Below are 13571 nucleotides of genomic sequence, written 5' to 3' on the forward strand. Positions count from 1 at the left end.
GAGAGAAGATAGCGCATCCGTCTTCCGCCATCCTGGAACTCCCGAGAGAACTTCTCCGCCTATCTCGTCCGGGGTTGAACGAGGTTGAGAGGGAGAGCAATGCGTGGGCGTCGATAAGGTCGCACTAGTATCGTGAATTCATCTAACCCTCTTGTGTCTTAGCGCAAAGCTGAGGCATCGTTCTGCTACCAGCTGCTCTCGGCGTGGCCTGCTTCAACAGAACTCTGCGCACCCCTTGAGGTTCTCTACAGCATGATCGGCATCTCTGTGGCTCCCGCCGTGCAACGGCTTCTGACAAGCATCATGATAGAGGAGAAAGGAAACGCCCCTTCTGGCCGGCAAAGCTTAGCACGACCACCACCACGCCAGACATCTATTCTATGGAGATTCCCTCGACGCGGCTGAGATTTTGTTCGCAGCCAGTTCTTGGGGATTCGAACATCGAGATGATGACTCTAGGCGAGTGGCAGCTGACTGTCGGTCTGCGTCTTTCGGAAGGCATCAGCGAGTATGAGGAGGACTGCTTGTACTCGTAGCTTCAGTTTCCCTACGGAGAAGACATCAGAGGCAAGTAATGTGTCAGAGATACCAGGATGCGATCCGCAACATTTGACTTCCCCTACGGAGACATCCTACCAATTGCATTATCTGCCATCGTCACCCACCGGACCGCACTTCCCTTTCCGACTCTGGTTGCTGAGATCTGGGTGTCGCGGTCTTATCCGCGATTCTCCCCGGTCGAACGCACTGTTATCAGAAGGCTCACCAGGCCTATCTCTCATCTCCGTCTATAGAGAGCGCACGGCGCCAGTTCGCCCATTTTCGGCCTCTTCGTTGAAGCAACAAGAGAAGCAAGAATATCCAAGCGACTTTGCACCGAGACAGTCTTCAACACGTAGGTGCTCAATACAAATGGCGCCAATCGCATTAGACGACGGGGCGGTACCAGCTGTAAATGCAGCCAAGGTCGCTGCTGCAGCGTCCGTGAAGAAAGAACTCACCCCGTTAGAGGCGCTTGCCCACCAGGCAAATAGCAAACCTCTTCCCAAGATCCCTTCATTCAACACGCATGAGGAGAAACGACAATGGCAACTAGAACACATGGCCGCGGCTTTCAGGGTATGGGCGCACGAGGGCTACGCGGAGGGCATCAGTGGACACATCAGTGTGCGGGATCCAGAATTTGACGATCGACTATGGATCAACCCACTCGGCGTTCATTACGGCATGATGAAAGCAAGCGACATGGTCTGCATCAACTACATGACCGGCGAAGTCGTAGGTGGAAATACTGTCAGTCGCACTGTCAAGTATCGTGCATGATGAATTCGTGGCTCATAACTCATGCAGGAAATCCCAGCGAACGCCGCCGGTGTCTCGATTCACAGTGCTGCACACAAGCGACGGCCTGATGTTCATGCAGTCTGCCACGCCCACTCGATTTACGGACGTGCGTACTCAGCGTTCGGAAAGCCGCTGGAGATGCTCAACCAGGACGTCTGCAACTTTTACAATGCCCACTCCGTGTATGAGACATACGGCGGCGTGGCTCTCTCGGGTGAGGAAGGCGAGAACATTGCAGAAGCTCTCGGTGGGGGCAAAGCTTGCATCCTCGCCAACCACGGCTTGCTGACTGTCGGCAATACTGTGGATGAAGCTGCATTCCTATATATGGTTCTCGAGAGGAGCTGCAAAGCGCAGTTGCTTATTGAAGCAGCTGTGGCCGGTGGCAGAGTACAAAAGCAGCTTATTGGTCACGAAGAAGCCGCATACAACTTTAAGATGAACAGTGACCCGGAAACATTGTACTTTGAGATGCAGCCTCATATCAGATATGAGGAATACCTCCATGGCAGCGACTACAAGAACTAGGAGGCTAAGTGAGCGACGCTTCCCTGAAAAGGCTGAAGTCTTGTTAGCTTTTGAGATGCGAAGAACTCGTTGAAATGGAAGAGCAAGAGGATCGGTGCTCTGTACAGATAGAGATGTGAGAAGCGACATGGCGGAGTTCTCACTGATTCGGAAATAGTCAGGGTCTCATTCGACCCCAGCACGACAAGAATCCTGGATCTGCACAAAAAGCACTCGATTCGATCTTTGGCACGGGGTGCGAAATCTAGAACTCAATATGAGTGTCATCTGCATCGATTACTGCAAATATGCCAGAGTTGACCCTGGACTGAGATGGTCAACGAGATCCAGAGAGCCCGATATGATTCCCACCGACGTTGCTACAATACTTCAGTAGGTGAGTCCCGTGGGGTAATCTCGTCCTAGCATGCTCGATCTCGGGAACTGGTGCCGTCGCAGCCTCGTCGCAGATTCGCAAGGCTGCGTTGCGTGCTTTCAACACCTCAATGAGATCTTGAGAGCTTAAGTACCTGGCCTTTGTATCCGCAGACCAACGTCGCGCTCCCGATGCTGCACATGGCTCAAACTCGCTCACGATATCCCTCTCGTGATCTCTCTCCTGTTCAGAAACACAAAGCCCTGTTCACGCTCCGCAAGGAGGACCGATAAGGTGAGAGAAGATCTGTCTCCGGTTTCGTTTCGACACCGTGTGAGTTTCAGATTGTCCTCACCGCGCACCCTTTGACGCCGGCACCATGGGAACGACACTCGTAACAACCCATAGTTTCATGCGCCTGTCTCATGAGTTCCAAGCTGTACGAAAGTATTAAGGGGACTGACTTGAACTTATCTTCTCATCCTTTTTTTCCCCTTCTTCGACTACATCGGTTTTGCAAGACATTCTTCTCTCTCTTCGCATTCTTTTCTCTCCTTTCCCTTCCATTCTTTAGCCTGGTAGCTTCACTGTTTGTGTTCTGCGAATTGTATTTTCCCCCATCACAATCGCATTTCAATTTCCCCTTCATTTTTGCGTCTACGTGGCCGGGCCACCGTTCATTTGACGTCCAGTAGCAGCCATACACTACACCATATACCACATCATCATACCGAGCACGGTGCCTACAGAGAGAGAGCAGTACCAACATCTACCATACCTACACAGCAAACCCCTTAAAGCAACTGAACGGCATCCCCTTCCGGACACAAACAACATCGGACTTTCTGGACGATTCACTCACCATACTTCCACCAAAAGGCAACGAGTACACGAACTCTCAATCAATCAATCAATCAACCATTTCACCATGATGACCCCGGCCACGCAGCTCCCGACCTTCGGACTACTTCTCCTTGTCCTCTCCCTGCTGTCCCTGACCACCGCCGCCGCCACCCTCTCGCCGCCTCTTCACCTGCTCGACGCTCGCCAATCGTCGTCCTCGGCGAACTCCCCGGACTGCGAATCGTACAGCAGGATAGCCAACTTCTCGGTCGTCGGCGCCAACGCGACCTACCGCGCCGCATACCTCGCCGCGTCGCCCGAGGGCAGCGACCCGGCCCGCGCGCCCCTGGACCAGGCCGAACTCCAGCTGCCCAATCTCCAGTTCAACGCCACCCTGAACAGAGAGTGCGGGAACCTCACGACGATCGCGTTCGAGGGTGCCGAGTCAAACTTTACCAACGGGATCGTGCTGCAGTTCAAAGTGAACGCGGCCGGGACACTGCGTGCAGGTGCCATCGGGGGCATGGGCATGGTGGTCGTGGCGGCCATGCTGACTCTCACGGTCGGTGATCTCCTGTAACTTGAAGGAGTTAACGGGGGGAGAAGATTTTTGTTTGGCGTTGGCCTGGGCCGGCCTACGTTGTTGTTGTTGTCGTCGTCGTCGTTGGTATTGTTCTTCCTTGGTCTCGCTAGCCAGTCTGCCTGCTTGCCTGCCTGCCTGCCAGCCTGCCTGCCTGCTTGCGCATGTACATATATGCTTTCAAAAATGTAGAGTTGGAGACATGTGTTGGGATGAGGCTGGTAGATAGCAGGAGAGTGAGGAGTAGATTGTTTTCGACAAGCCCTCGATGGTCACGGGATGGCGTGGTGGATGATATGTGCCAGAAGTCGAAACGAGTCGATATCACACAAGATAGTTCTCCGATCAGAAAATGTCGTCGGGAACGAAATGTAAAAAGGTAAACAATGCTCAAGGATCAGTCAGTGCCCAGATCATTCCATCTTCGTGGCGGCCGGATAGAGAACATTTGGTCTTTTAATCATTCTACTCGTAGAAGACGAAGAGATGCTTTTTGCCCATGTTGCCACGATACGCGTGCTCTCTCCACGCATTCCTGGCTCTGATTGCTTTTTGGTTTGGACACTGCAACGGTAACCCACGATTCGACTCCTCCTGGTATACAGCCATCAACAATGATCCCATGCACGGATGCGTCGACATCCCCGGGATGCAAATGCGCTCATACTTGTCATCACTCTCTCTGCACTGTTCGGCAGGGAATCTCATCCTCAAAACTCCACGCACTTCCCGTCACAATAGCGTTGTTACCATTCAAATCGTCACACGACTGAAATAGAAATATAATTACCCATACGCCTTCTTGCATGCTGTGTGCCTGACCGTGGAGATCCGCATCAACCAACCGTTCCAATAGCAGAAAACCTCATTATATCTAGTCTTGAATGCTGTCGCTAAGATTTGATGGTTCGAATAACTGAGGGCTAATGTTGTAGTGAAGATGCAATGCGAAATGTTTTGCTGACCGCCATGCACTCAGTCCGCGGCTTGTCCTCCAGGATATAACATCATATACCCGTGGGATTGACGATCGAGACTCCGAGAGAATACCATGAAATCAGGAACATCCACTGGCACTCAATGTGGCGGCGAGGTACGGTAAGAACCATTGGTCCGACCTTCGACGTTGCTAGACTCGTCATTTGGTGAAGCCTCGCCAGCAAGCTTATTGTCTGAAGCCACAATCTTGCCATGGATAGTCTGAAGTTCTTGACCCTTGATACCTTTATTGGGCCAATAAGTGGCGGCGTAATCCCTGAACACAGTTAGTAAATAGCCTGAGGATTGGCGGTTGGCCAACTCACCAGAAACGTTTCTCAACGGATTCATGACTGTCATCAAGATCTGCGATCTGTTCGGTTATGAAATTACCAATCTGCTTTAGCAGGACTCTCAATTCATTCGCTCGTTGCTGAGAATCAGGGATAGCGCTCTTAGTGGTTGCTTTGATCTTCTTCAAGCTCTCTCGAACAGGCTTGAAAAGGACCTGCATAAGTGGATCAACATCAGAGGAGGAGCCACCAGCAGGATTTTCATTACGGCGGTGTTCGCTTCCGTGCCGGTTGTGATGGGAAGTATGGCCATGATCATCACGGTGCCGGCGTTCTCTCTCATCTCGGCGCTCGCTATCATGTCGACTGTGGCCGTGGCGGCTGTCAGCTCGTGGGGTACCATATCGTTCAGAGCTATCACGGTGGCCCTGACTATGGCGATGTCGTGGCTTTTCAGAGTCTCTGTGTACCTTGCGATGCGAGCCAGGCACAGGTGAGCCGATATTGGCAGCTCTTTCAGCTTGTAGCTTCTTGTTGTTTCGATGATGGTTCTCCACAGCTCTTTTGGCGGCAGGATCGTCCCCATACTTGCTCTTCAGGACAGAGATCAGATAATCCGCACGTCTGACGAGATGAACGGCACCTGGTGATTTCGCATTCTTAGCATCGAGCCTCTCGCGCTCAGCTTTCTTGTCGACACGATGTTCCTCAAGGAAGAATTTATCCTTCAAACCAAGGTCAGGGTCATCGCGAATCTTTTCCCAAGCGCCATAACCATGTCGAGAAATGCCAACACAGAGCATGCCATCTTCTCGCGCCCCCCAAGGACAAGTATATCCTGCACTTTTTGTGGCTTCGGGGATGCGGAACGACTTGAAATCAGGCTCCTTTGAGGTCACCTCATGCAGCAATCTCATCTCACTGGGACGCTCGAGTATAGTCTCTGCATTAATTCGCTTGACGCCATGGAGCTCAAACAGGACAGCTTTGCGGTCCTTTTTGGTAATCGGGCGATTCGCAGTTCGCTCCAGTTCAGCCATGCGTTCTTGTTCTGCCTTGAAGAGTTCGGTCGACTTGTCCCAAACTTCCTTCATGGCAGCTTTGACCACGTCGATATCCCTTCCTCGTAGACGAGCTTCAGTCAAGAACTCCTCCTGGCGATCGTCGATTGAGCCGTAGCGAAGGTGGCCTTTGATAAGGTATCGGTACTCTCGTTCACTTAAGGGGCGTGCGGGATCGGCTTTAGGACCCTCGTCGGATTCACTGTCCGAATCAATCTCCTTCTGACGCTGCTCTTGTCTTCGTGCTTTCCGAGCCTCGCGATCCTCTGCATCGCGATTTCGCACTCGAGGTTTATTCTGTTCGATGACTTCAGCAAGGTATTTCTCATCAGCCTTCCTCTGCTCTTCAGCCTTGAGCTCATCGAGCTGCTCTTTGGGAATTATATCATCCCAAGACATTTCATCAACTTTGACATCGACAAAGTCGAAGCTGCGCAGGAATTCTTCGCCACCATCGGCATCAGTGCCGTCCGGTTGTTCCACTTTATAATCTTCTGCGTTGTTGAGTACGGCATCCAGGTCAAGTTCTTCAAGCTTTTTCTGGTTGTCCGTCTGTTCGAACATTTTTTGGCCACGTTTCTTGAGAATTCTGGAGATCTCACTTGAGCTTCCAGGTTCACCAACCAAGGCGCTGCGTCGTGCTTGGGTCTCTTTGTCAGTGACACCACGCTGGATGGTCAAAAACTCAAGCATCAGCTTGTTTCTGGCACGCTCCAAGATCTCTTCCTCAACTGTCTCCTTTGATACCAAGCGGTACACGCTAACAGGCTTGACCTGCCCGATTCTGTGAGCGCGAGCCATGGCTTGCAGATCAGCTTGAGGGTTCCAATCTGAGTCGAAGATGATGACGGTATCGGCAGTCATTAGATTAATACCCAGACCGCCTGCTCTTGTGGACAGGAGAAAACAGAAGTCTGTGCTGTCTGGTGCATTAAAATGATCAATGGCAATTCGACGAGGGGCCGCCGCGATAGTACCATCAAGACGTTGGTAGGCATGACCTCTGTAGTCCATATAATCTCCGAGAATATCGAGCATCCTAACCATTTGACTGAAGATCAAGACACGATGGCCATCACGCTTGAGCTTGGTAAGCAGTTGATCAAGCAACATCATCTTACCACTGCTAGTTATGAGCGCTCGGAGGACCTCATCCTTTCTAGCGCCTTCGGGCACCAGTCGTTCTTCTGCGCTCGGAAACATAAAGGGATGATTGCTAGCCTTCTTCAGTTCCATCATGATGTTGAGCAGGGACTGCTTCTGGCCTTTCGCTCCTTGATTGAGAGCAGCATAGTTCTTGGTAAGAATGTTCTTGTAGTACTCGAGCTGAATATCGGACAATTCGACCCGAATGATCTTTTCGGTCTTGGGTGGTAGGTCCTTTTCAACCTTGTTCTTTGTACGTCGCAACATGTAGGGTTTGATATCCTCAGTGAGTTTGGCGATCTTGGCACTGGCTTCTTCTGTGGTCAAGTCCATACTCTCGTCAATGTTAATGACTCCAGGATTCAGAAAGTCGAAAAGCGCAGACAGCTCTCCAAGGTTATTTTGAACCGGTGTACCGGTGATCAGGAGTCGTGCTGGGGCTTTGAACTCCCTTAAGCGATCGTATAGTTGAGACTCGCGGTTCTTTAAACGGTGGGCTTCGTCAATAGCCATGAACTGCCACTTTATCTGGCTCAAAAATGGAGCGTCTTGTAGGACGAACTCGTAAGTTGTGAGGAGGACGTGGAATCGTGGATGACGAACATTTCCATCAGGGAATAACTCGTAGTCCTTGATGATGTTCCGGGCCGCTTGTGGTCCATTATAGACCACGTAGTTGATGTCAGGCGCCCAATGGTCAAAGGTGTCGGCCCAGGCAGGCATGGTAGAGAGGGGAACGGCGACTATGAAAGGCCCTTGTTGGCCGCGGTCGTGTCTCAGCCAACTCATGAAGGCGACAGTCTGGACAGTTTTTCCTAGACCCATCTCATCTGCAAGGACAACATTCTTCGAACGTGACCAATTGAAGGCAAGGAAATTCAGGCCCTGAAGTTGAAAATCCTTGAGCGTTCCGTTCTGGATGTATGACGGCTGTTCTCTCATGGGAAGGAAGGATCGTCGGGTTCCAGGGTTGCTCTCGCTCGCGTTCGATCTGAAATCTTCACGTCTGCGCGCCAGATATCGATCAATCTCGGCCTGAGCAATCTCGCTTACCAGAGTTGACGATTCCCAGCTGGCGTCGTTATACAGCAGTCCTTTCCACTTCACAAAGTATTCTGTGCCTTCTTCACCTTCGCGGTCGCCAATCACTCTTTCGACTTTCTTGTGTTCTTCGAGAGCCTCTGCGACCTCCTCTCTGTACAAGAACCACTTCTCCTTGTCCTCGGGTGCAATGTCGGGGTCGTTGACGATTCTGATATCTTCCATCAAGTGTTTCTTGATATAATTATCCAGTCGTTTTAGACTTCTGACCTCCTTCAGGGACTCGAGGGTCTCCCAGGTAGCATGATAGTGTGACTTCAGCTGCCACTTAATGAGAAACTCGTAGTCGAACTTTGTACGCGTTGGAGTCGTAACATCGGCTTTGAGACGGTGATTCAGTACTGCGTCAATGGCAGGAGAATTGTCTTGTTCGCTGACCCAGTAGTTTGGCGTCATCGTGTCCGCATCGTCCTCGTCAAACATTCCGTCATCCTCATCTTCATTGTAAGACGAAACCTTCGCAGCGCGACGGGTGGAGAAGCGGATTTCGGCGTGTGCAGGAGTGAGGTTGTCGGCTGACTGCAGGAGTCGTCGGCGTTGCTTCTTGGTGAGCTTCGCACGTTTGCCACCGTAGGCATCAGAATCATCATCAGACAACGAGGGTGTTTCGATCATGGGTGTGTGCTGTTTGGAGGATCGCTGAGAAACTTGTCGGAGGCGTTTCCGCGGCCGAGGAGCAATGTCAGAATCCGAGTCTTGCTCAGCATCCGATTCGGCCATGTTAGGGACATGACGAGCCCTTCCGCTGCGTCTCAGACCATACAGCTCTGGATTGTTTCGAATGTCTTCATCTTCCTCGACTGGGGGTGCCTTTCTCTTAGCGGGTCTGATGGACTCATCCGAGGAAGAGTCGTTTTCTTCGGATCTCACGCCGTTGACCTGCATCCCAGTGTCCATCTCATAATCCGCATCACCTTCAGCATCTGGCTCATCAGAGCTAGGTTCATCTATATCTTGCATGTTTTCATCCTCGTCGTCGACCTTGACTTGGGGCAGCGAGCTGGCGGCAACGAGAGGTTCTGTAGGTTCGGATAGTTCACTTTCACTGTCAGAGTAATTCGTTCCATTCTGCGCTATGAGCTCTGGACGTTCATTGGCGTCTCCTGGTGACAGGGAATGATCAGGTATCGAGGGTGGTAGTGGCTGCGTTAAAATGCTGGAGGCTGTGGAAGAGAGCGTCAGCATGGTGTGCTACCAAAGAGCTCCGGCAGCAAATCGACACTGCCGTCCAGTAATTTGACACTTGGCGACTCAGAAAACACCATATTCCAGCATGAAAAAGTTTTCCGAGATGAATAAAAGGCAATATAACATATGGTGGATGGACTGCATGGGCGACGAGATGGAAGTAAGGTGAGAAGCTCGGGTGAGATGTACCCCAACCCGGTGTGAATTCTGAGCAAATGTGACAATCAAGCGCTCAAAAATCCAGCAGATGCCTTGGTCACAATCTCAGAGAGATTCCCAGCGACAACTGTATTATCTCGAACTGAATCGCGACAGGCTCTGGACACGAGGCCGAGCAGCCGCCAAACAGACTGGGACAAAATCTTGACGGGCAAAGTCGTTGGAACGGGTCAAAGGGGTTCACTCACACTCCATCATGTCTGGATAGAGCCCCTGAGGGTGCTCAACAATGTTGCATTCAGGTAGTGGTGGTGCAAAAGCGTGTGATATCGTGAAAGTGGGAGAGAGGAATTGCAGAGTCGGGAGCGGAAGAGACGAAGGGCCTGGGGCACACGAGACGAGGCTGCTATGGCCAGCTGGAGTGAATGGCGCTGTGAGCCCTGGCGCCAAAGTCAAACCGGGAAGGTCGGCCGACCGCGACCGCGGCTCAGACAATAGCACAATAGCCACAATAGAGCGCAGCCAAATGCCAAGAAAAAGCCTGCACTTTGGCCTGCGGGTGATTCTTCAGGCACCGTCATGCCCCTCGGCACCCAATCACAATACCAGCATTTTGGATTTTTGTGTGTATCCCACTTCACTGCCTCGTTGCCTCGATTTTCCACACCCGGGCCCTATTGAACCTCGCACCTTGATTCACCGTCTCGTTGTTAGCTGTGAGTCACGGGACAATTACTGTGCGAGAGGAACAATAGACAGAGAATTTCTGCCATTCTTCCTCGGTTTGCCGTCTGTCACCGAAGACCACACAGCCAATTCCGGCCGGCTTTGTCGAGACTCAAGAGACAATCAAGATGTCTGACAAGTTGACAAGGTATTCATTCTCTAGCACTGACGGACAGGGAAACAGCTGCTAATATCCATTTTAGAATTGCCATTGTCAACAGCGACAAGGTTGGTTCTACATGCTCAAGTTGGTATCTCAAATTGCAGATTGTTAACTCTTCGAATTTCTGCCCCGCAGTGCAAACCAAAGGTGCGTGCGATTGAGACTGAGCCAACGGACAATTCTAACCCACACAGAAATGTCGTCAAGAATGCAAGAAGTCTTGTCCCGTCGTTCGAACCGGCAAACTTTGCATCGAAGTGACCCCGGAGTCCAAAATCGCCTACATATCTGAGCGTTTGTGTATTGGTTGTGGTATTTGCCCAAAGAAATGCCCGTTTGGTGCCATTCACATTATCAACTTGCCCACCAACCTCGAATCCCAAGTTACCCACCGATATTCGGCAAACAGCTTCAAGCTGCACAGGCTTCCTATGCCACGACCTGGACAAGTGCTGGGTCTCGTCGGAACAAACGGTATTGGAAAGAGTACTGCCTTGAAGATTCTCAGTGGCAAGCTGAAGCCGAACTTGGGACGCTATGACAACCCACCGGATTGGGAAGAAATCTTGAAATACTTCCGTGGCTCGGAATTGCAAAGTGAGTCCGATTGTGGCATTTCATGCTCCGGCTTCTGACGACAACAGACTATTTCACCAAAGTGTTGGAAGATGACCTAAAGGCCATCGTCAAGCCGCAATATGTGGACCAACTTCCTCGAGCCATCAAGGGTCCCGTCAAGACGGTAAAGCCACTCATTGAAGCCAAGGCAGACTTGGGAAACATGGACCATGTTATGGACGTGCTAGGTAAGGCTACTCTCTGGGAACATGAAGACCCGGTACTGACAGCCTACCAGAACTTAACGCGGTCAAGGATCGAGAAATTGGCCTTCTATCCGGCGGTGAACTTCAAAGATTTGCCATCGCTCTTGTCTGTGTGCAAAAGGCGGATGTCTACATGTTCGACGAACCTTCCTCGTACCTAGATGTTAAGCAACGTTTAAGTGCCGCCAAGACCATTCGAGAACTGCTCCGAGCCGACGACTATGTCATTGTTGTCGAACACGATTTGTCGGTCCTGGATTACCTCTCTGACTTCATCTGCGTCCTCTACGGAAGACCTGCTGTTTATGGTGTTGTTACTCTCCCGTCTTCTGTTCGTGAAGGTATCAACATTTTCCTTGATGGCCACATCCCCACGGAGAACTTGCGATTCCGTGAGGAAAGCTTGACCTTCCGTATCGCCGAAGCTGGCGAAGACTACATGGCTGACAAAGCCCGTGGCTTCGAGTATCCTGCTATGGAGAAGACTCTTGGGACTTTCCACCTCAAGATTGAGAAAGGAACTTTCACAGACTCGGAGATCATTGTCATGATGGGAGAGAACGGTACCGGAAAGACCACTTTCTGTAAGATGCTTGCTGGCGTTGAGAAACCTGATGGCACCCAGAAGGTTCCGGCTATGAACATTTCCATGAAGCCTCAGAAAATCACCCCTAAGTTCCAGGGTACTGTCCGTCAGCTTTTCTTCAAGCGTATCAAGGCGTCCTTCTTGAACCCTCAATTCCAGACCGATGTCTACAAGCCGCTCAAGATTGACGACTTCATCGATCAAGAAGTTCAGAATCTCTCGGGTGGTGAACTCCAACGTGTCGCCATTGTGCTTGCCCTAGGTCTTCCCGCTGACATATACCTCATCGACGAACCTTCGGCATATCTCGACTCCGAACAGCGTATCATTGCTGCACGAGTGATCAAGCGATTCATCATGCACAGCAAGAAGACCGCTTTCATTGTCGAGCACGATTTCATCATGGCCACCTACCTGGCGGATCGTGTCATTGTCTTCGACGGCAAGCCATCAGTTGACGCCCGTGCCAATACCCCCGAGAGTCTGCTTACTGGTTGCAACAAATTCTTGAGGAACCTTGACGTCACTTTCCGCCGAGATCCAAACTCGTACAGACCGCGTATCAACAAATACCAGTCTCAAATGGACCAGGAACAGAAGCTTGCAGGCAACTACTTCTTCCTGGAGGAAGAGAGTTAAAATTTTCGTTTCTTCACGAAGGGCATCTACAAGCATAATAACGATCATCGAGATGATCGGCATGAGAAAGATCGACGTCACGATGGCATGAATCACGACCAAAAGCATCACGAGGCCACAGCATCCACCAGCGCCGTGGCCCCATGTTTGAAAAGCACGGGTAAAGGTGCCAAGAAACGCCGTGGCGGCATCCTTATAGGTGATGAGGAGGCCGAGGCGGATGAAGACGACGAGGAAGAGAACGATGAGAGTGGCAGTGGTCGACCTCCTGCGCCTCTCGGGTCTGGCTGTCCTCGACATCGTCTGCGTTAACAAATGTGGCGATTCAAATTACGGGAAGAAGCGTGACAGCTAGGAAGAGAGGTCCGGGTCAAGATAGGTGGCCACTGCCAGTAGCGGGTCTGGAAGTGGTACAGGCCTTCTACAGTGTTCTACTGGAAGAGCAGAAACATTTGTTGCTCCTCCCAATAGGTCCTTTTGGTGCAAACTTGACGTACGAGTCGAAGGAGGGATACTCTCCCTAGAGAACTAGTTGAGGACAGAAATCATAGTCCTTTTTTTGATTGTTGATTCTGATTGTTTTTTTTTTTTTGCTTGGTATTGTCAGGTTTGGGATGTCCAGTCTGCGCGCTAGACACGAGGACGCATGTGGGTGATTGACCGAAAAGATCAAAGATACCAACCCGCTCAAGAAAAGGTACACAACGATGCGTAGGACCGACGTTGAGCCGATAAGCTTCCTGGGTAGGTACATTTTTCCACTCCGGAGATATGCCTTATTCATACAGAGGCAGTGTGTGTGTGCACCCAGGTAGACTCTTCGGGTCAATGCGAGGGCTTCATGGGCGGCCACCAAGACGAGTTGTCGTCTCATCTGGCCCCAGAAACTTGCGACCCGATGCGGGGCCCCGTGGGTTTTCATCACATAACCCAATCACCTCCACCGAGAAGTGATTGAACCGATATACAGCCTAAAGAGAACATGGTTGCATTGAATTTTTCCCTCTGTGTCGCTTGTCCACGTCTGTTCTTGACCAAATTCCGGCGGGGAGAGACG

General features: G+C 51.2%; 5 protein-coding genes across 5 annotated transcripts; 4 read left to right on the plus strand and 1 right to left on the minus strand.

Moving 5' to 3' along the window:
* Positions 1 to 912: 912 nt before the first annotated feature.
* On the plus strand, positions 913 to 1872 carry PV08_02838 (uncharacterized protein; the record flags this gene model as incomplete). Its single annotated transcript, XM_016377196.1, has 2 exons — positions 913 to 1293; positions 1351 to 1872. 2 exons carry the CDS (start codon positions 913 to 915, stop codon positions 1870 to 1872), a joined length of 903 nt encoding a protein of 300 aa, XP_016238766.1.
* Positions 1873 to 3158: 1286 nt separating this feature from the next.
* PV08_02839 (uncharacterized protein) lies at positions 3159 to 3650 on the plus strand (the record flags this gene model as incomplete). The annotated part of the gene is made up of 1 exon (XM_016377197.1): positions 3159 to 3650. The coding sequence occupies one exon, from the start codon at positions 3159 to 3161 to the stop codon at positions 3648 to 3650; it is 492 nt and encodes a 163-aa protein (XP_016238767.1).
* A 1077-nt stretch (positions 3651 to 4727) lies between these two features.
* PV08_02840 (uncharacterized protein) lies at positions 4728 to 9414 on the minus strand (the record flags this gene model as incomplete). Its single annotated transcript, XM_016377198.1, has 2 exons — positions 4728 to 4905; positions 4955 to 9414. 2 exons carry the CDS (start codon positions 9412 to 9414, stop codon positions 4728 to 4730), a joined length of 4638 nt encoding a protein of 1545 aa, XP_016238768.1.
* Positions 9415 to 10430: 1016 nt separating this feature from the next.
* Positions 10431 to 12514, plus strand: PV08_02841 (translation initiation factor RLI1; the record flags this gene model as incomplete). Its single annotated transcript, XM_016377199.1, has 6 exons — positions 10431 to 10450; positions 10506 to 10530; positions 10601 to 10612; positions 10660 to 11062; positions 11110 to 11271; positions 11322 to 12514. The coding sequence occupies 6 exons, from the start codon at positions 10431 to 10433 to the stop codon at positions 12512 to 12514; spliced, it is 1815 nt and encodes a 604-aa protein (XP_016238769.1).
* An 87-nt stretch (positions 12515 to 12601) lies between these two features.
* Positions 12602 to 12826, plus strand: PV08_02842 (uncharacterized protein; the record flags this gene model as incomplete). The annotated part of the gene is made up of 1 exon (XM_016377200.1): positions 12602 to 12826. One exon carries the CDS (start codon positions 12602 to 12604, stop codon positions 12824 to 12826), a length of 225 nt encoding a protein of 74 aa, XP_016238770.1.
* Positions 12827 to 13571: the final 745 nt, after the last annotated feature.

Source organism: Exophiala spinifera (assembly GCF_000836115.1).
Source record: "Exophiala spinifera strain CBS 89968 unplaced genomic scaffold supercont1.2, whole genome shotgun sequence".
Taxonomy (NCBI): domain Eukaryota; kingdom Fungi; phylum Ascomycota; class Eurotiomycetes; order Chaetothyriales; family Herpotrichiellaceae; genus Exophiala; species Exophiala spinifera.